The 20552-nt window shown below is 45.3% G+C and overlaps 1 protein-coding gene across 4 annotated transcripts in view; it reads left to right on the top strand.

Moving 5' to 3' along the window:
* Positions 1-20552, top strand: part of TRERF1 (transcriptional regulating factor 1) — a 138162-nt gene that overhangs the window by 103261 nt on the left and 14349 nt on the right. For all 4 annotated transcript variants that reach the window (XM_084622246.1, XM_084622247.1, XM_084622248.1 and 1 more), the window contains 7 exons: positions 412-461; positions 2179-2329; positions 3262-3510; positions 7935-8304; positions 10332-10398; positions 12505-12644; positions 12962-13065. In XM_084622246.1, coding sequence (XP_084478372.1) covers positions 412-461; positions 2179-2329; positions 3262-3510; positions 7935-8304; positions 10332-10398; positions 12505-12644; positions 12962-13065 — 1131 coding nt within the window. The remainder of the gene's footprint in view (positions 1-411; positions 462-2178; positions 2330-3261; positions 3511-7934; positions 8305-10331; positions 10399-12504; positions 12645-12961; positions 13066-20552) is intronic.

Below are 20552 nucleotides of genomic sequence, written 5' to 3'. Positions count from 1 at the left end.
ACCAGCAGATGGCTATTCACTGGCCAGTGTAAAATGAGTTTGGCAGCGTCAGTCCTGTTCCTGATGGACAGATATCACCAGCTCAAAAAATGCTACCACATTTGTCACCAATTTGCTGCCTTCCTAGCAGCTCCCCAGAAATACCAAGGACCACAGACCCTCCATTGTGCTGTCACATAATCAGGGCTGAGGAGCATGTTAGCAGGTAAGTGTAAGGCAACTTGCACTGACATTGCTCAGAGGTATACCCATTTTTGTGGCTAAATGTAGGATGGCATTCTCCAGGGCTGTCCGTTCTCAGAGCTTTTTACCATCACTGCATTGACCTAAAAAAAGTAAAAATAAGAATAAAGCTCTGAAGACTCCTTATGTTGCTATTGCTTGAAAAATACTTTTCTTTCCCTCCGATAGCAGATTCAGCTGTCCGATGGCAGACTGCAGCCACTGTCCCCTGAGCCAAGGTATTATGAGTTTGGCATAGATTTCTTCGTTGGTGACATTTTATGGTTAAATATAAGTGAGCTCTGCAACTGAATAGAGGCGTTCTCAGCTGGTTTTGGCAACTGTTACATGAAGCCATGGTTAAGGATTTATACACTAGATGTAAAATTGTGCAATCTCTGCAGCAATACATTTAAATTACTTCAGAGTGTTTCTTTAAAATGCGTGAAGGCAGTGGGACAGCGTGCTTTTAATGCTGCTCTGATTTACGCAGTGGAGCAATGCTGTATTGTTTAGATTTCCATCTTTGGCAGCAAATGTCAGCAAGGAATCCATTAGTTTTTCTTAAGGTCCATCAATGCTGTGAGGAGAACCACATGCTAGCACAGTTGCCTGCCACAGTTAGTGGCGCTCATGTTCTGGCACTCTTTTTCTGTTGTTGCTAGATGGGTAGAGAAACATGAGTCGCCAAAATACAGTTCTGGTTCTAGGCCATATTGGTCCATACTGTGGACCACATCTTGAGACTCTTAAGATGTAGGGTGACTGGATGTCCAGATTTTGACCGGAACACCCGGTTGAAAAGTGACCCTGGCCGTTCCCGTCAGCACTGCCGACTGGGCCATTAAAAGTCCCGTTGATGGTATTGCGGAGCTAAGGCAGGCTAGTCCCTACCTGTCCTGGCTCTGCGCGTCCTGGAAACAGCCAGCAGGTCCGGCTCCTAGGTGTGGGGGCCACAGGGCTCTGTGTGCTGGCCAAGCACTGGCTCCGCACTCCTATTGGCCGGGAACCACAGCCAACGGGAGCTGCGGGGGCATTCCTGCAGGCAAGAGCAGTGTGCAGAGCCACCTGCCGTGCATCTGTCTAGGAGCTGGACCTGCTGGTCGCTTCCAGGGCACAGCGCGGAGTCAGGACAGGCAGGGAGCCTGGCTTAGCCTCCTGCTGCGCCGCTGACTGGGAGCTGCCGGGGGTAAGCCTGTGCCCCAGCCCTGAGCACCCCCCAACCCGGACCCCCTTCCTGAACTCCAAACCCCTCATTCCCGGACCCAGCCCAGAGCCCTCATCCCCCAGACTGCCCTCACTCACTCCTGCACCCCAACCCCCTGCCCCAGCCCAAAGCCCCCTCCCACACCTTGAACCTCTCTGCCCCAGCCTGGAGCTCTCTCCCACATCCCAAACCCCTCATCCCTGGCTCCACCCTAGAGCCTGCACCCCCAGCTGGAGTCTCCTCCCACACCCCAGCCCTGAGCCCCCTCCCACATCCTGAGCCCCTCATTTTTGGCCCCACCCCGGAGCCCACACCCCCAGTTAGAGCCCTCACCGCCCTGCAGCCCAGTGAAAGTGAGTGAGGGTAGGGGAGAGCAAGCCACCAAGGGAGGGGGAATGTAGTGAGTGGGGGACAGGGTCTCAGGGAAGGGGATGGGGCCTCAGGGATGGCGTGGAGCTAAGTGTTCAGTTTTGTGCGATTAGAGAGTTGGCAACCCTACCTGAGAGAGAGAGGACCTGTTTACCACTTCCCTTCCCCTTCAGTTTGGAAATCAATGAGCTAGGCTTTAGCACATATATCCTTAAGTATATGTCCTGGTTTCTTTGCTTATCTACCTGAAAGAAGTGCTTTATGGCTTAATTACAGTTTAATTACAAATTGCTTTTGAAATTCTCAGATAAGACTCATAGTGAATGGGAACATCTGACATCTGGCAAACTGATTTCTCCTTTATCTTCCTGTAAAAACAGTGGCACAAACAAAGGAACATTTCCTGAGAGATCCCATATAAAGAGCAAGCTAACATGTTCAATATGCTTGAAGGAATTTAAGAGTTTACCAGCCCTAAATGGTCACATGAGATCACATGGAGGAGTAAGAGCATCTCCTAATTTTAAACAGGTAGCCGTTCATTTTACTTTATTTGACTCTCTTCTTTTCACGTTAATGTTTGCTGCTTGCTTTGCTTTTCCGTCAACATTTTTTTCTCCAATTTTGTTTCAATTATGCTACCCTCCTACATTAACGTAAATATGTATAGTTGTGCCTATACATAGGCCAAGAGCCTTATTTAAAGGTGACCGTCAAAGGGGAGAAAACGTTTTGTGCCTCTTTTTGTAATGAATAAAGAAACCTTGCAAAACTAAATCTTATTTTTCTGTTTAATACATTAGAAATTTCAGGAATGACAAGTCTTGTCTTCCTTATTTTTAGCTGGACTCCTTGGGTGACTGACATATGTTAGAAATGTTTTCAAGATGTAATTGAAGGATCAGAAGTCTTGAATCTTTAACAGAGAGCTTTTCTCTCAAGTGTTGAGTTAAACAGATGTTAACAAAAAAACACAAAATGAGTTTAATTGGCCTGAATAAAAATAACTTATCCTCTCAAGTCAGGTTTTGCTGCCTTGGTATCTCTGATGGCACAATCATACTAGTTCTTCTGTTGTCTGTTGTCTCCTGTGTTAGACAAGATCTGAATTTCTAATGCAAAAAACAGATATTTTTGAAAAGAAATCTTTTTACCTTCTACTTTCAGCATAAAGAAGCAATAAAAAGAGCACAAACCTATTTTTCCTCTTTGCAGGTCATCTTTAAAAGAAATGTTTTATGGCTCTTTAACACTGAGGCTGAATCCTATGTATAAGTCATAATTACCTGGCCAATTTTATTCAGGCCCCAATCTGAGGTATGAGAAGGGGTGCTACTGTTTGTTTCACACCAGAGCCGTTTCTTTCCAGACCACGATGAATACGTTTTCATTCTATTTTTATAGTCTGTAAATCCAATAGGAACCCTCTAACTGAGGCTGAAAGCCTGTAATTGTCTGTACAGGATGAAGGAGAGAAACTGCCACAACAGCAGCCGCCTAAAGAGGTGGATAGCATCGCACCTATCGTCATGCCTGTTTCTGTCCCTGTAAAGCTTCTGTCGCCTGAGCCCAGTGCGCAGTCTGCTACCAACAGTACCACAATCAAAGACAAGCCTGCCAATTCTGTGTCAGATGACGAGATGCCAGTTCTCATGAAGATGACTTACTCTCCACCGTGCAGTCCAAAAGTGGCCACCCCCTGCTCATCTTCTGTGAGTGCTTCCCTTCTTGCTACTAACTGTGCTGTGAGGCTTTTAAATCCCTTTGGTTTTAGTGCAATTACATTTTTAATATATATATATATATACACACACACACTCTGGAATATTTGAAGAAATCAGCATGGCTCACACCTGGCAACGAAAGGTGAAGGCCTGTAGTATCTTGTCAGTAATTCCTCTTCTCTCATCCAGGAATATTAATTTCATCCTTCATGGAAGATCAATACTCAGAAATAAAATAAACCATTTGAAACAATAGTGCGGGAATTTTCTATCCCACTAAAACAAAGGGATTTATTACCTTTCTTTTTTTTTTTTTTTACTATTTGTGCTTCTTTGTGTTTGTTTTGTTGCTTAAATGCAGCAGCTACTTTCTTTCTGTTCTGAAGTAAAATATATTTGTGTATTTTTTTGCGGTAGATTAAATAGCCCTGTATCGTAGTTATTAAAGCAGTAAGTTCTAAGAAGAAGCTGTGCACGTACAATGGGATCGTCTTTTTTTTTTTTTTTTTTCTCCCCCCTTCAGCAGGTATCTTAATGATGTGTTAAAACATTGTGACTTCAAAAACCCAAAAGGAAAAGTAATGATGATTAGTATTTTCTGGCTTTCATTTAACTCATGAATCTGATATCGCCACACACTATGGCGAAAAGTGCCTTAGACATGAATAAGACACAGTGTGTAGAGGACTTCAGTGAAGCATGCATTTAAGCTTTTTGCTGAATGAGGGCTTAAGCGAACAGTTTAATTTACTACACTTTCTAGTCTAACAACATTAGAAATATGCCACTGCAGTGTAATTGTGAAAGGCACAAGGTGGGATGACTATTAGGAGGTGTGACTACTGCCCATACAGTGAAAAGTAGTACTTTTACCCCCACCCCCCCATTGAGTGGCCTATTCTGGGGACAACATGAACACTTATCAGTGATCTCGAGCAATATTTGTGGATTTATCCCCCCCAACACACTTTTTTTAATGAATTTCCCTTCTTTTTCTTTTAGCTAGTGCAGACTTCCACCCTCTGTAGTAACACTGAAGTCAGCATCTCTGCATTTGCTGATAGCTGAGCAGTGTAGTTTCTCCTTTCGATTTCTAATCTCCTGAGAGGGATGGCTGAGGCCTTGAGCTCCACTATATGCTCTGTGCAGATTTCCTCTGGAGATTCTGGCGGAGATGTTCAGGATTGTGCATGCACATTTACCACAGTTTCGTATACAGTTGCAGTGACTGACTCTGCAGTGGCCAGTTAGACATCTGATTGGCCACTTGTGCACTCAGCCACCCAGGATTATGCATGCTGTCCTGTTTGTTACATGTGAAAATTATGAACACCCAGTTCTGAACTCTGGACCCTGGTTTTTTATACTAGCAGTGGAAATGTATTAGAGTAGTGAAGGAGTTGCGGTCACTTAGAGATAGGGTGAGCAGATTTCTGTTGGTCTAAGGAACAGTAACTGTTTTCCTTCAATCACATTGTGTCTCAAGCCTTAGAATGAAGGGGTCCCAAGGATTGATGGATAAAGTCAATATTTTTTTTAGTGAATACCTTTTTAATGAAAATAAAACGAAACTAAATAACCTGCAACAGCAGTGCACAGTGAAGTGAATCAAATAGTAAATGGGCATTCCATTGTGTCCCAGTGTTAAATATTTAGGTTTTTGTAGAGTACTGAAGAATGCATTCAGTGCTGAATCTGAGCAACGGTGTCTGGATCTTCAGGGAATTAGAGAGCTAATTCTGAGCTGTGAGGCCAAGAACATCGGGGACTTATTTCATATTCAGTGTGAAGATTTTTTCAAAAATGCCATATTGCATTTCCTATACTGAGAGTGCCCTTAACCATTTGATGTAGCGGCATAGAGAGCAATGACTCATGGGAATTTAGTTCCAGTGCCTTATTTTACTTCAACAGGAGCTGAGTACCAGATATTCTGAATTAAAAATAATAATAATAATTAATAAAATACTACCCCTTAAACAAAAGAGATATAAATAATAATCTACTCTGTACTTTCTTTGGCTTAATTTACCAGGGTTTCTAGTCAAAGAGGTAGATAAGGAGCAAATAGTAAAACTGCAGGTTCTTCTCCCACCCCCAAATTGAAGACAGACTGTTATAATGAAGAGGTGATCAAAGGAGGCTCAAAAGTTCTGTGTTCTCATTCTGGGTACAATCGTGCACATACCTGGACATGTAACTTTTGCTCACATGAGGAGTTCCAATGACTTTAGTGTGTGAGAAAAGTAGTTGAAGGATGGAAAAGGCAGAAATTTTTCTACTGTTACTACACAGAGAAAGTCACTAGCAAAATAAAAAATTTGTCAGATGAAGGGGAAAAACAGCGAGAACAATAAGTTCCACTTTGACTTCATGGGGACTATTCATGTGAGTAAGTTATTCATGTGCATACGTTTTTTGCAGGACCAGGTTCCAGGACTACTCACATGAAAGCTGTTACAAATAAAACATAGCAACTGATTTGTACCCTCCCTATTTCTGAATTCCATCATCCATAATGTTTGGGAGGTTTTTTAATTTAAAACCAGTAAAAAAAAAAAAAAAAAAATTACACAGAGCATAAAATGGAAAGTTGAAGAAACTATAGTTAATGTTTGTATTACAGTAGTGTCTAAAGTCCGCAATGGAAATTGAGGTGGCATTGTATGAAACATAGTGAGACTGAATCCCTGCCTCAAAGAGCTTATGATCTGAATAAACACACACAGGATGGGAGTGGGGACAGAGGCTCCTAGAGGTAAACTGTTTCACTCAAGGTCAGTGGCTTAGCTGGGGATAGCTCTCACATTCCCAGAGTCCCAGCCAGCACCCTCGCCATTGTACCACACTGCCTCTTTGCAAAAAGGAAGGAGCAAACACTTAATCTGGGGCTCTTATCAGACCTCTGCTATATTTCTTGTTTTTCCCCATCTTTTCTTTTCTTCTTTTTGTACACTGGATGTTTACCGTCATGACTGACTTTGTAGTACATGGCTGTGTTTCACACTCCCCTGTGATTTTTCATTGCTTTCAATGTTTTTACACAATCCTTCTTAAAGATACATTTTTCTGCAAAAGAAAAATATGTTCAAACTTAAATTTTTGGGGAGGAAACATCACCAGATGTTGGAAGGGATATAGCCATGATCTAACAGAGAGGGCAGGACCTCTGCAATAGAGAACATTTCCACAAGCTGGAATGTGTTAACAGCAGGAATAAAAGGTGCCTGTGTTCGTGTTCTTTTAACATACTTTTTATTGGGTGAGTGTGCTTGTCAAGAACCACCCATGGTGTTTAGATATATTATCTAAACATGTTCAGTAATAATTTATTTTTATATAGTAGTAATATTAACCAGATGATATAGAAATTTTGGTATATCTTTATCTAGCCAAGAAATACTATCCCCCCCGCCCCCGGCATGTTTATCATAAATGAGATCTTAAAACCTAAGCACCTGAAAGTAGTATATTTAAAACTAAGAATGTGTACCATCATTGTGTGCGTTCTTAAAAAGCTACCTAACCATTTGCCCTGAAAATCAGATTTCAGACTTGCATAACTCCAATTGCTGTCACTTTTTATAGACCAGGGTGGTACAGTGTTAAATGTCTTTAATCTCCAAATTATTGAAATGTATAATGCTGTTATGTCCCCAGTTCTCATCTGCTACCATTTTCCCTGCCAAGAAAGGAGAAAATTAATACAAGATTCCTTGCAGCTGGATTCCACCCAGCAGATGGAAATGTAGTGATAAGAAACAAAGAATTTGAATTTATTACATTTTCCCCCCTCTCCTGCCAGTGACAATGCTGCAGTTATTCCACTGAGCTCAAATGTGTCCATCCTACTAAAGCCAAGTAGATGTATTAGAAAACATTTAACTTTCTAATAAACTCAGACTTTGGGGTAGATGGAGCAACTCCCAGACGACCAATATAAATTTTTTGTAGTTGGAAACGATAAGTGTGCATGTGAGGGGTGCTGGTAAAAATAAATAAATAAATAAAATAAAAATGTTGCATTGACATCTTGGAGCCAGGTCCTCTCTTTAGCCAGTAAACACTGGCAGGGGCAAATGCCAATCTTCCACTGTCTTAGCCAGCTTTTTAATAATTCTCCTCTGACCTGGAGTGGTGATTTCTGAAGCTGGAAAGGTAATTAATTCTCTCTGTCTTTAGATTGCCAACCAGTACCAGTTGTAGTGTTGGTATTTTGTCACATGGGCACCTGTTGGCTTTAAAAAAAACCCCAAAATTGGACTGAAACTGTCAAACTTATTCCATGTAGGGCCCTGAATAGTCATCAGTTGATAACCGCTTTCCTGTCACCCTTGTCTGTGGGAAAGCATAGGTAATGTAACCCAAACTAATCATAGCTGTATATTTGAATGCTATCAATTTTCATTTAGGAACTTAGCAGAAAACAGCATCAAAGTGCTGCAAAATTGGAAGAAGACTTCAAATCCCTGCAGGACAAGAAAAAATATCGTCATAGACCGGAACCACTCTTCATACCTCCTCCTTCCTTCAACTTCAGTGCATCCTACTCAGGAGCTACGCTGTATCAAAGCCAGCTTCGCTCTCCCCGCATCCTAGGAGACCATCTTCTAGACAGGACACATGAGTTTCCTCCCTATACCCCGCCACCTATGCTTAGCCCAGTACGCCAAGGATCTGGGCTCTTCAGCAGCGTTATCACATCATCTCATAATGCATCTCACCCCCAGCTGCCGCTTACTCCTTTGACACCCACTCCACGGGTGCTCCTATGTCGATCTAGTAAGTATTTTATTTAATTGTAGCACTTTCTCTGAGCCCAAAACCACATCTTATATAAACCGCTGTTATGTTATGTTATGTTCCCTGTGCGCTTTCTGTTTTGAAATGATCATCCTGGGAGAAGGACAAGACATACACACAAACTACTGTTACTTTCCCTGTTCAACAAAGTCAGTTTTTCCAGATGTGTACCTCTCTTCTAGATATTGTAGGGTTGGGTTTAAACCAAGAAATGGACTGGTTAATTTCAAATGGAAAGATCAGAATGTATTTATTTCAAAGGACACAATGTTTGTAACTAAAGTGAAGCCTACTCAAATGGGCCAAGGGGGACACACCTGTTTTGGGATTTGGCAGTTGTTTGGTTTTAAGCATTTATTCAGTTCAGGAGAAGAAATTTTTTATTAGCATATCAGGCTACATGACTGCAGTGGTAAATATTTTGTTTAAATCCCAACATACATATATCAAGACACTGTAAGTTATCTAAATTTGATATGCCATATGCATAGAAAAGATCTTTAAGGTGTGTATGGGGGATAATCTATATTAGCTAGACGGGAAGAGTCTGTTCAAGGTAGAAATAACATCTTAATCACACCTTAAGTAACTTAGAATGGTCCCCAGTATGTTAGAGAACTTAACTTTTTATTATAAATTAACTGTGCAAGCAAAGCAATTTGTCAAAATTGCTGGAGACACATTTCTGTTTGTGTAGTTTTTCAAAACCTATAAACTAGGTATTTAGCAGCATGGTTCAGGTGATGAATTAAGATTTTACTTATTGGACCCTTACATTTTATCTTGTAACCCAAAAGGAGAGTAGGTATATTTAGATTATCTTCTGTCTTGGATCCTTGAAGATCCCCCCCCATGTTTTACAATTTTACATCCACATTTTCTTCACAGCCACCAGCCTTCTAGTCAAAAAACACTAAGTGATACACCCTTGATAGTCCGTCAGTAGTCCTCAGTTATCTGGACATGTTGCTGTTATGTTCTATCCCCTCTCCTTGTTTCCCCTTCTGTATTCCCATCTTCTGCGATCAGTCCCCTTTATAGAGTTAAGAATTTGATTGCTAGCTTTTTCAAGTTAGCAAAATGGATAAATCAAGTTGCCTCTCTGATATGTTCTCTAGTAGGCACTGAATTCCAGTTTATAAAACTGTATTGTTTGCAGTCCTAGTCCTCTATCCTGCAACCTCTCCTCTTCTTCCTGCTCTTTTTAGAAGATGATCAGAACTTGGTTTTGGCCTTCTACTAATTCTAGCAAGTAGTCCAGGGCCAGCTGAACCTTCTGTCACCATTGTATCATCCTTAAACTGTGATCCTTAGTTTCTTCAGAGATACAGTAACAAGGTGATAGCTGACCTGGATTTTGGGGGTTTGGTTGCGGTGTTTTTGTTTTTCTGTTTTTTGGAATTGTGTTGTATTTCACTGATTTGCAAAATCACTTCTACAGTGCCATAAATACATTCTCAGTGCTTTACCAACAGAATGTTAGTACATGTGTCCTGACCCATAGTTTACAATTTAAAGAAGTCACAGGACAATAGATCAGTTAAGGGAGTCTGTGGGGATTATTGATGAGAAAAGGAAGTAGGAGAGATTTATGGAAGAATTAATTGTAAAGAGGAATTTGGAGGAGGAGTAGGTGTGCTTAGCATATGATAACGGGAGACCATACGAGGCATGGGTGGCAACCTGGTAGGAGGTACAAAGCTAACATGTACAACCAAGTGTGTAGATTATAAAGGAAAATGTAAAACCATTCAGAATGGTCATCCGTATGGAAATTGATGCTATTGAAAATTGCAGCTATGTCCAGACACACTGTACCTGGTTTCTTAAGGACCCTGGTACATTCAGGCCAATGCAGCAGCTGTAACCTGATGTTTCATTGATTTCTGTGGACCATTTAATAGAAGGATAGCTACACAAGTGGGGGCAGTGGAGGACCAAACACGATGTGTAAGTTAAGAAAATAGCTTTCTAAACAGAAAATCAAATCCCTGTTTCTGTTTCAGATAGTATTGATGGAAGCAGCATTCCAGTGACTCCAGGGCCTGGAGAACAGACTGTTGATATAGAACCGTAAGAAAAATTTATCAATGTGTATCACTTTACAGCCTACTTCAGTCAGCTCACCCTCTCTCACCTAGAGAATGTGGTCTTGTATATTTTGAACAAGGCGGGTAATACCATACTACTTGGCTGGCGGCACTCAAGGCTATACCAGTGTAAACATTGGCTGAGGTCACTGACAGCAGAAAGTCTGCCAGAAATGAGATTGTGGCACTGCAAACCAGCCATGGCTTTAGGGGAGAGCTATAAAGGGCCAGTGAAGTCACAAACGTAGCTGGTGCTGGCTGGAAAAGTGTGTGACCATGGCATTGGGGCAGCATGTTGATTCAGTACTTGCCCTGGCAGACCTCCTATGGAGTTCTGGGAGGTGTTAAACTTCCCTTCCCTTCGTGGGATACCAAGAGAGGACAGAGACAGTGTTATCACCACCAGCCCTCTGCTGAGGTGTGTCATCCCCTATGGGGCAGGGAGGTCTAATTGACCTGCATCTGGTCTGTTCACTATATAGTAATGATATTCGTTAGATCTCTCTCTTCTGGGACTTAAAAACCTGCTTCCCAGTCCAATTAAACTGTGTTGGAATTGTGCACAGCTTTCTAAATTAGGTCTTTACAATACACTATTTGCCTCAGTGAAAGCAGAGTTCACTGAATATTATGTTGTAAGATAGTCTGACACAATTTCATGTCAGACCATTGTGATGTGTGACGCAAGGACCTCTTGATGCCCACTGGCAGAGAGCACAGGGGTCCACAGGTTTACAGAGATCCCCTGGCTACACCAAAATGGATCATGTGTCATGCTGGTGGTCATAATCATTGCAAAATGTGTGTGCAGTTAATGTGTAAGGAGTTATATATGCGTACTGAAAATTGTCTTTAAGGCCTTGGAGTTAAAGGCTGGTCACTTAGGGTATGTCTGCACTACCCCTCGGATCGGTGGGTAGTGATATATCTATTGGGGATCAATTTATCATGTCGAGTGTAGACGCAATAAATCAATCCCCGATCGCTCTGCCATCGACTCTTGTACTCCACCGTGGCAAGAGGTGGAAGTGGAGTCGACGGCGGAGCGGCGGCCGTCAATCCCCCGCCATGAGGACATGAGGTAAGTCGATCTAAGATGCGTTGACTTCAGCTATGCTGTTCTCAAAGCTGAAGTTGCAAATCTTAGGCCTGTTCCCAGCCCGCAGTGTAGACCAGGCCTCAGAGGTAGCACGCACTGAGACAAACTTCTCCAAGTGGGAGACACTTATCTCCCTCGCTGACCATTGTATATCTTACAGTGGAAATCTACTTGCATATTGAATCAAGAACTCATGAGTAGATTCTGAGTGCTGCAGGAGAAAACAAAACCAGCAGGGATTATCCTGTTTTACAAGTAAAGACCATTAATTTTTGGGAGTATAACTGGGGTATGGAGGTGCGCCTGGGATCCTTCAGGCTGTGAAGACAAGCTGCCAGTGGGCTTGATCTAATGAAAGGACGTTTTCAGACATCCTGGTTTAAAACACCAGGGAAAAGGACTTGGGATGAGCTATCCTGCAGGAGACGGGAATATTTTATGAGTTAAGTTTAGGCTGTAGCAAGCATGTTATAAGTTTTGTTTTATATGTAACCATTTGTTTCTGATATTCTTTCTTAGTTTGAATCTCTGTTCTTTGATGATAAACATATTCTTGTTTTCACTATAAATATATCTAAGTGCTGTGTGTTAACTGGATGGCTATCTTGAGTTAAAATTAATAATTTGTGTGTCACTACTCCCAAAGGAATAGTAATCTGTGAATTTTGTGAGTGTTTGGTGGAACAAGGGCTGGACACTCAGAGGGACACTTAGAAGTTGGTGTATACCTGTTGTTTGCCTGCAGAGGGACAGCGTAGCTTACGGGGGCTGATGGGGGGAGTACTTGTTCTGTTTGTGGCTTGGGTTGTCAGGAAACTGACTCCTGGCAGGTACAGACAAAGCTCACTCATGCTAATGGTACCTCGCAACCCTGGGTACTCCTGGGGATTGTCTCAATTGTGTAATTTATTTTTTGTTTGGTATAAAATAAAAGGTAATATTATTCTTTTCTCTGTAAATCTTACGAGTGAGATCTCTCTTTATTTACAGACAGATCAATATTGGATCAAGATTCCAGGCTGATATTCCTGAACTACAAGACCGATCATCAATGGGGAGAGATATGCACAAGGCAACTTTGGTTTGGAAACCATGGCCAGAACTGGAAAACAAAGTCTTCCAACAAAGAGGTACTGTATTTTGCCATTTGAATTGTTTACTGAAAACACTATATTCGGTATAGAAATCTCCACTTATTTCTCACTCTCATACTATTTTTTTTACTTTGAAAAGGTTTTACAGATGTTTCAATATCTGATCAGTTTTAATTTGATGCATTTGAGAATTGTAACAGAAAAGTGTAATGCAAACATCAAGAACTGTGTGCGCATTTCAGAACGAAAACTTTACACTCTATTGTGTTTCAGTTGGCTTTACAGAATCCTTGGTTTGAGGTATCTGGCTGACATTTTGCAATATTTAACAGAATCCCTTTTGTTTCTGACAGTGGAAGACCTCTTAAATATGTGCTGTTCAAGCGTGTTACCTGGTGGAGGAACTAATTCAGAATATGCATTGCACTCCCTCTTTGAGTCCAAAGGGGATATTATGGTAAGACAAGAAGCTGAAGAGAAAGGTTCGCATCTCCTTTACCTTGGCAGCATGGGAAGATGAAGGTTATTTACTTGTATTTACTCTGCATATTGCCACTTATAGATTTTGCACTGCCTGGTGCAGCTTAAAGGTAGAACCTTCTCCAAGCAGTATCTGTTAGCACTCATGTGTGCCCCTTCCAACCCCTCCCCTCCCTCAGTGTCTCCGAACATTGCGGTCGAGCTACGTAAGGGAGCGCTGCACCCTCTACTGCCTCAGTTCCTGCCACTGCCAACCCGGAGAAACCGCTGTATGACTTTGAGAAAGAGGGGGAGGTGGGGAGGAAGTATGAATATATGCAGAATAGTCTTGAAGAACTCTGGTTACGAGTAACCTTCATTTCTTCTTCAAGTGGCTTTGCATATCCCCCATTTGTGGGTAAGTTCGGCAAGCAGTGCTGAAAACTCAGGAGGAGCGAAACAGAGTCCTAATTTAAAGGACTGAAATGCTGATGTACCAAATTTAGCATCCACTCTTGAAGCCAAATCCAAAGCATAATGTTTAGTAAAAGTATGCACAGGCTTCAACTTTCTAATGTGCTGGGTGGTGCTCAATCCCCAGCTCTGCTCCAGGCCCCGCCCCCACTCCACCCCTTCCTCCAAGGCCCCACCCTGGCTCCGTCCCCCCCTCGCCTCTTCCCGCCCCCGTTTCACCTCCTTCCCCAGCGCACCGCGCCCTCACTCCTCCTCCTCCCTCCCAAAGCCTCCTGCACGCCGCAAAACAGCCAATTGCATGGGGCGCAGGGAGGGCGGAGGAGGCGCTGATCCGCGGGGCCTGCCGGTGGGTGGCAAACACTGGGGGGAAGGAAGGGAGCTGATGTGGGGTGGAGGGGACGGACTGCCTGTGGGTGCTCAGCACCCACCATTTTCCCCCTGTGGGTGCTTCAGCCCTGGAGCACCCACAGAGTCGGCGCCTATGAAGGTATGGACTCGCTTCCAGGTAGTAGCCATACAGATTTCTCCAACAGGAACAGGTTTAAGGCAAGCAAAAGATGCTGCCATATCCCTAGTAGAATGAGATCTTACAACAGTAGGCACAGGGATTGCTGCTAACTTGTAACATTTAATGATACATTGTTTTCCCTCTCTGGAAATAATTTTAGGTGATACTCTATAAGCCATATGGGTTTTAGCATAAGAAACAAATAACTTAGATGACTTCCTAAAACTCTTAGTTCTGTTTAAATAATATGCTAAAACCCTTCTAGCATCTAAACTATGTAACACAGATTCCCTTTTATTAGCATGGGACTTTGAGAAAAATTCTGGTAAATTAATAGACTGATATGAAACTCGGATACAGTTTTTAGTAGAAACCTGAGATCAGGTCTGAGAACCACTTTGTTCTTATAAAAAATAGTAAATGGCAGATCAGCCATCAAAGGATACAATTCACTCACCCCTCTGGTTGATGCTATACCAATAATAAACACAGTTTTAATAGATAAGTAAAATAAAGAACACTGCCAAAGGTTCAAAAGGCAGCTTCATGAGCATAGATAAAACCAAATTAAAATCCCATCGTGGAACTGGCTCCCTCAAAAGGGTATAACGCATTCGATAACCCCTTCATAAGCCTTTAAATTATATCATGCACAAATAATGGTCCTTGCCCTGTCCTTTAGCAACCTGTCACTTTAGCAACCAATTGTCCAGATATGGATAAACAAAGATGCTTAGTTTTCAGAGATGGATCTCTACTACAAAAAGGTACTTTGAAGACTCCTGGCATTGTGAAAAGGCTAAATTGAAGAAACTTGTACTGAAAATGTCTTTGTGCCACTACAAAATGAAGGAGCAAAGGATGATTAGGCCAGAGAGAAATAGGGAAATATGCATCCTGTAAATCAATAGTTGTGAACCATTCCATAACCGAAAGCAAGGGAATTATAGGGGCCTGGGTTAGCATTCAAAACTGGAACTTCCAAGTGAACCTGTTCAATTTTCTTAAATCTAAAATTGGATCGAAATCTCCATCTTTTTTTTTTTTTCCCTGTACCAAGAAGTATTTTGAATAAACCCTTGACCTACAGATATTTGGATACTTCTTTGACAGCACCTGTCAGGATCAATTTTTAAACTTCTAACAGAAGAGTAATCGTGTGAGAAGGTGTCCTGAAAAGTGAAGGATTAGGGGAGAATAGGTAACTTTTAAAATTGTATTGTATAGCCCTTTTCTATAATTACTAGGACCCTCTTTTCCAAGGTAATAAACCTCCAAATGTCAGTGAAATGGGTTAGCTTGTCTCCATACAAAGGAAGGGAGGCATCCTTGCCAATTGCTCCACAACTCTTGATCCTCAGGTCAAATCTCAGACCATAGGTCTGGATTGGAGAGCAGCCAGCTGGACAGACGATGCCTTCGACATCTTGCCAAGTTTAACTGGAGGATCCAACAAAACAGAAATAGGAGCCAGAACTGACACAAATCCTAATCCTTGGGATCCTTTAGGCATTTTATTCTTGCTAGACAAAGCAACTGGAGCTGAAACAGGCCTCTTAGTCTTCAGCTCTGGTGATCTCCCAGAACCCAACAGTTAGCAGCAAGAGCTTCTTTAAGCAGGAGTGCTAGCGGTCTATTCTGTGTCTTCTTACATGCTCTGGGTGTAAAGGTCTGGGAAATAGAACAGTCAGAAGGACAGGGGCCTTCCCCAAGGCACTTAAGGCACCTAACATGATTGTCCGGCACCAGGGAGACAACTGGGTATGAAGCACAGCTCTTAAAATCTGGCTGCTGCTGTTTCTTCAGTTTCACTGTTACAAAGAACCGAACTTACAAACTCTGCTTGCTAGGTTTCAGAGTGGTAGCCGTGTTAGTCTGTATCAGCATCTGATGAAGTGGGTTCCAGCTCATGAAAGCGTATACTCAAATAAATGTGTTAGTCTCTAAGGTGCCACGAAGACTCTTTGTTGTTTCTGCTAGCTAACTATACTGTAACTGCCTTAAATTACACTTAACGCTAAAACAAGCAACTATTATTGCAAAAAATCCAAAGGTACTGAATAGGAGAGAACCCCAGATCTGATAGACACTTCCATCTGGCGCAGTGGTTGGAAGGTACTGAGACAGTAGAGGCCACAGTGCCGCCTTGTGTAACCTTGCTTTCAGAATGTTTGGAGATGCAATGGGAAGCATCAGGAAGGGGTGCTACAAGCGAAAGCAGCCAGTGCTTGGAAGGTGAGGCTGCCCTGGGCGGTGCAAAACCCATAAGTGGGAATGTGCAGAGCCATTCGAAACAGAATAACAAGTACTTCGAGTGCTTGCTCATGTCGACTCCATTCTAGGTGTGTGTGTGGCCGTTGGAGATTTTTGCCTTAGCAGTACCTGTAGGGTCAACTGTCGTGCCCTCTTGCTTGCTGCACCCATGCCACAGAATATTAGGCACTGCCGGCCCACACCCTCTCAGTTCCTTCTTCAGAGTGCCTCTCTTGCTTGTGAAGAGCTAGCAGTTTTCTTCCATCGACTTGGGGCTTTTGTTAATTGCAGTTAGTGTTAAGTAGTGTAGTTAGCTGTTAAGTAAAGTCCCCGCTGAGACTTTGCCCCAGGCGGGGCATGCCCTGAGCTCCCGGGTTTAAGCTCTGCTCTGTCTGTTGCAGGCCTGTGCCTGTGAGTGGCAGGCCTATGTCCTGTGAGGGACATGCGCCTCAGAGGCCTCCTGATGGAGTCTGCTCTCTGCACGGCTTTAAAGCCCTCTGCGCAGACTGCACCGAGTACTTCAGCCTCTGTGCTCAGTGCGCCATTGGCTCTGGCTCCTCTTGGCACCATTTGCCATCACCGCCGCCGAAGAAGGCGGCGAAGAAGCACTCGCCGGCGCCGAGCAAGAAGGCCGAAGGATCATCCAGTAGAGGGACCGGGTCTGTCCGCCAACCTTCTCCAGAGCAGCATGAGCGGGCCTCTGTGGTTGGGGCACCTAGCCCTCTTAAAGGTCTGTTGACTCGTGAGTGGAAGGGGCCCACCACCCTGCCTGCACCATTGTCATTCCAGAGCTGGGAACAGAGAGCGCACAAGTCTCCACCAGCTCCCGTGACGTCTCCAGGGCTGCAGGACCAGGCTCAGGTTCCTTGAGAGGGCAAACCAGCCATTAAGACCCCTCCAGGGGCGGGAGAGCACCACAGACCTCCGGATGTAATCCTGGGGCAGATTGCAACCGCGCCATCGGGCGCCCAAACTCTCCCCCCGGACGTGAAGATGTTATTCCACAGTATGGGGTCGACGTTCCCCATCTTATGACCAACGCCGTTTGCCCTATTGCCCATCTGTGACTAGATGTCGGTCGCCGGCTCCGTGGGACCACTCCCGCTTGTATTACCAGTCTTCGCAACACCGTTCTCCCCAATGCTGATCTCCCCGGCACCGGGACTGCTCTCCCCGGAATAGCCACTGCTTGCTTACACCTGGTTAGCATTCACCTGTAGCCACGACCAGCAAGCAAACCCAGGCATTGATGGCTCCTCCCTGGTCGCCAGAGAGTGGTTCCCCTGATGCGGAGGTCCAGTTCAGCCCATTGCCCCGGTCTTAGCAACAGGATTGGGCACTGGAAACTGTTCCGTCATCCACGGCACCGCAGTGGCTGCAAGGCCACTGGCTAACGCAGTGGCCATATTGGGAGGCATGGGGCGTTCTGGTGATGATGATGTCCCCTTTGCAGTGTGCATCAGTGGTCACATCGGAGCAGGGATCTGGGGCCTCGCCGGGCCCGGTACCGGAAGTTCACTCAGACGTTGGGATGGACATCTTTGTGCCCACCCCCAAACCTCCCTCTCCAGCGGCGGCCGATCCCCCAGCGCCTCCACCTGCAGCCAGGCCCTCTTCCTCTTCTCCAGATGAGGCGGTCGCAGGACCTTCCAGGGCCAGCCCCCACCAGATGACTTTAAAGAGCACCAAGCCCTTCTCAGGCAGGTGGCCAAGAACTTTGGGGCTGGAAGTGCAAGAGATGGCTGAGCAGGAGGACACCCTGTTCAGTGTCCTCTCGGCCTCCACGCCCTCTTGGGTCACCCTGCACACGACGGGGTCCTCAAGATCGCCACATCACTGTGGCAGACTCCATCCTGCCCACCTCTAAAGGGGCTGAGAAAAAATATTTTGTGCCGGCCAAGGGTTTCAAGTACTGTTATATGCATCCACCTCCGGGCTCACTGGTTGTGTCTGCTGTCAATGAAAAGGACAAGCAGGTCCCCACTGCCGCTACTCCCAAGAATAAAGAAGCCAAAAAACTTGATTAATTTGGCAGAAAAATTTATTCAACGGCCAGCCTATGCTTCCAGGTGGTGAACAATCAGGCCCTACTGGGCTGATACAATTTTAACCTCTGGGAGAGCCTCCAGAAGTTGCAGGACTCCCTTCCTCAGGCTCAGGAGTTTGGTACCTTGGTAGAGGAAGGTTCCGCAGCAGCCAGATGCTCCCTGAAAATGGGACTCAGCGGCGAGGGTGGTCACATCAGTAGTGGTCATGCGACGCAGCTCCTGGCTCCAAGTGGTGGGCCTCTCCCAGGAGATGCAGGCCTCAATTCAGGACCTCCCCTTCAACAGTGTTGGGCTCATCTCTGATCAAACTGACGCCAGATTTCCCGGGCTGAAGAACACTAAGGCTACCCTTCGCTTGTTGGGCATACATATCCCACAGTCAGCCAGAAAGCCATTCTGGCCTCCACTGCCATCGAGGCCTCGGCAAGCCTGGCAGGGACCTACAAGGAGAAGGGACCCTGGGTTTAGCCATTGCCGCCCTTCTTCCTTTCGCTCGCCAATCCAGCTTGGACCCACTAAGAACCTGGGGGGGGGGGCAAAAGCGATCATTTTGAGGGTGAGCTCAAGAGCAATGCCCAGTCAGCCAGTCAATTTCTGCCCATCCTTTCCTCAACCATCTTTCCCCCTACCACTCGGCCTGGTCATGGGTTACCTCAGACTGCTGGGTCCTGGACATAGTAGCTCAGGGCTACAGCCTGCAGTTTCTGGATACACCTCCTTCCCAACCCCCTGCTTCCCTGTCCCTCTTCAGGGACCCCTCTCAGGAGCAACTCCTGGTTCAGGAGATCAACAAGCTCCTGTAGTTGGGGGCTGTGGAGGTGGTTCCTCAGGACATGGAAGGAAGAGGATTCTGCTCCCGTTACTTCCAAATCCCAAAGGCCCAGGGGGGCCTCAGACCCATCCTGGATCTGCATGGCCTCAACAAGTCTCAAGAAGTTGAAGTTCTGCATGGTCTCCGTAGCCTCCAACAGGTAGGGCAGTGTCAAGTCCTCTGTCCTGTGTCAAGAGGCACTCAGTCTCTGGGACATTTCTGTGCAGAACGCCATCTACCAGGTGGCTGCTCACTTACCTGGAACCAGAAACGTTCTGGCAGATCGCCTCAGCAGGACCTTCTCCTCTTGCCACGAGTGGTTCCTCCATCCCGAGGTGGTCGACCTGATCTTCCGACGATGGAGGGACCTGTTTGCGTCCAGGGAGAACAGGAAGTGCCAGGGGTTCTACTCTCTATACGGCAGGGACAAGGGTTCCCTGTCGGATGCCTTTCTGACCCCATGGTTGGTAGTGCTGATGTACGCCTTTCTGCCTTATCCAAAGAGTCCTGATAAAGGTGAAGCAAGACAGGGCGTGGGTCATGCTCATAGCCCCAGTGTGGCCATGCTGCTGAGTCTTTCGGTGGCCGACCCGCTGCAGGTACCTCTCCATCCAGATCTGCTGTCCCAGAATCGCAGCCATCTGCTGCACCCGAACTTGCACCTGACGGCATGGCTGCTCCATGGCTGAGCACGGACAAGCGGGACTGCTCCGCGCAGTCCAAGAGGTCCTGCTGGGCAGCAGAAAGCCCTCCACCAGGGCTACCGTTGTGGCCAAGTGGAAGCGTTTCGCATGTTGGACCTCGGACAAGCACATACGTCCTGAGGAGGCCTCGTTGCAGGTCATCCTGGACTATATGCTGCACTTAAAGCTGTCTTTGGTCAAGATGCACCTGGCGGCTGTTTCTGCGTTCCACCCTCCGCTTCAGGGCAGGTCTGTCTTTGCCCATCCCATAACGGCACGATTCCTGAAAGGTCTAGCAGGCCTGTACCTGCACATCTGTGACCCGGTTCCCCCAGGGGATCTGAATCTGGTGCTCTCGAAGCTCATGGGCCTCCGTTTGAACCCCTAGCTTCCTGCTCCCTCCTGCTCCTTTTCTGGAATGTGTCCTTCTTGGTTGCCATAACATCGGCTTGGCGGGTGTCCGAGATCAGGGCGCTCATGTTGGAGCTACCCACTATGGTCTTCTACAAGGACAAGGTCCAGCTGCGCCTGCATCCAGCTTTTCTTCCCAAGGTTGTGTCCCAGTTCCACATGGGCTAGGACATCTACTTACCGGTCCTGTCTGAAGCCTCATGCATCAGATAAGCGCAGGCTACACACGCTGGACATCAGACGGGCACTGGCCTTCCACATCAGTACAACACAGTCGTTTCGTAAGTCAACGCAGTT

The sequence above is a fragment of the Lepidochelys olivacea genome (assembly GCF_965140295.1).
Source record: "Lepidochelys olivacea isolate rLepOli2 genome assembly, chromosome: 3".
In the NCBI taxonomy this organism is placed as follows: Eukaryota; Metazoa; Chordata; order Testudines; family Cheloniidae; genus Lepidochelys; species Lepidochelys olivacea.
Note: the sequence above shows the minus strand (reverse complement) of the source record. Positions and strands in the feature narration are given on the sequence as shown.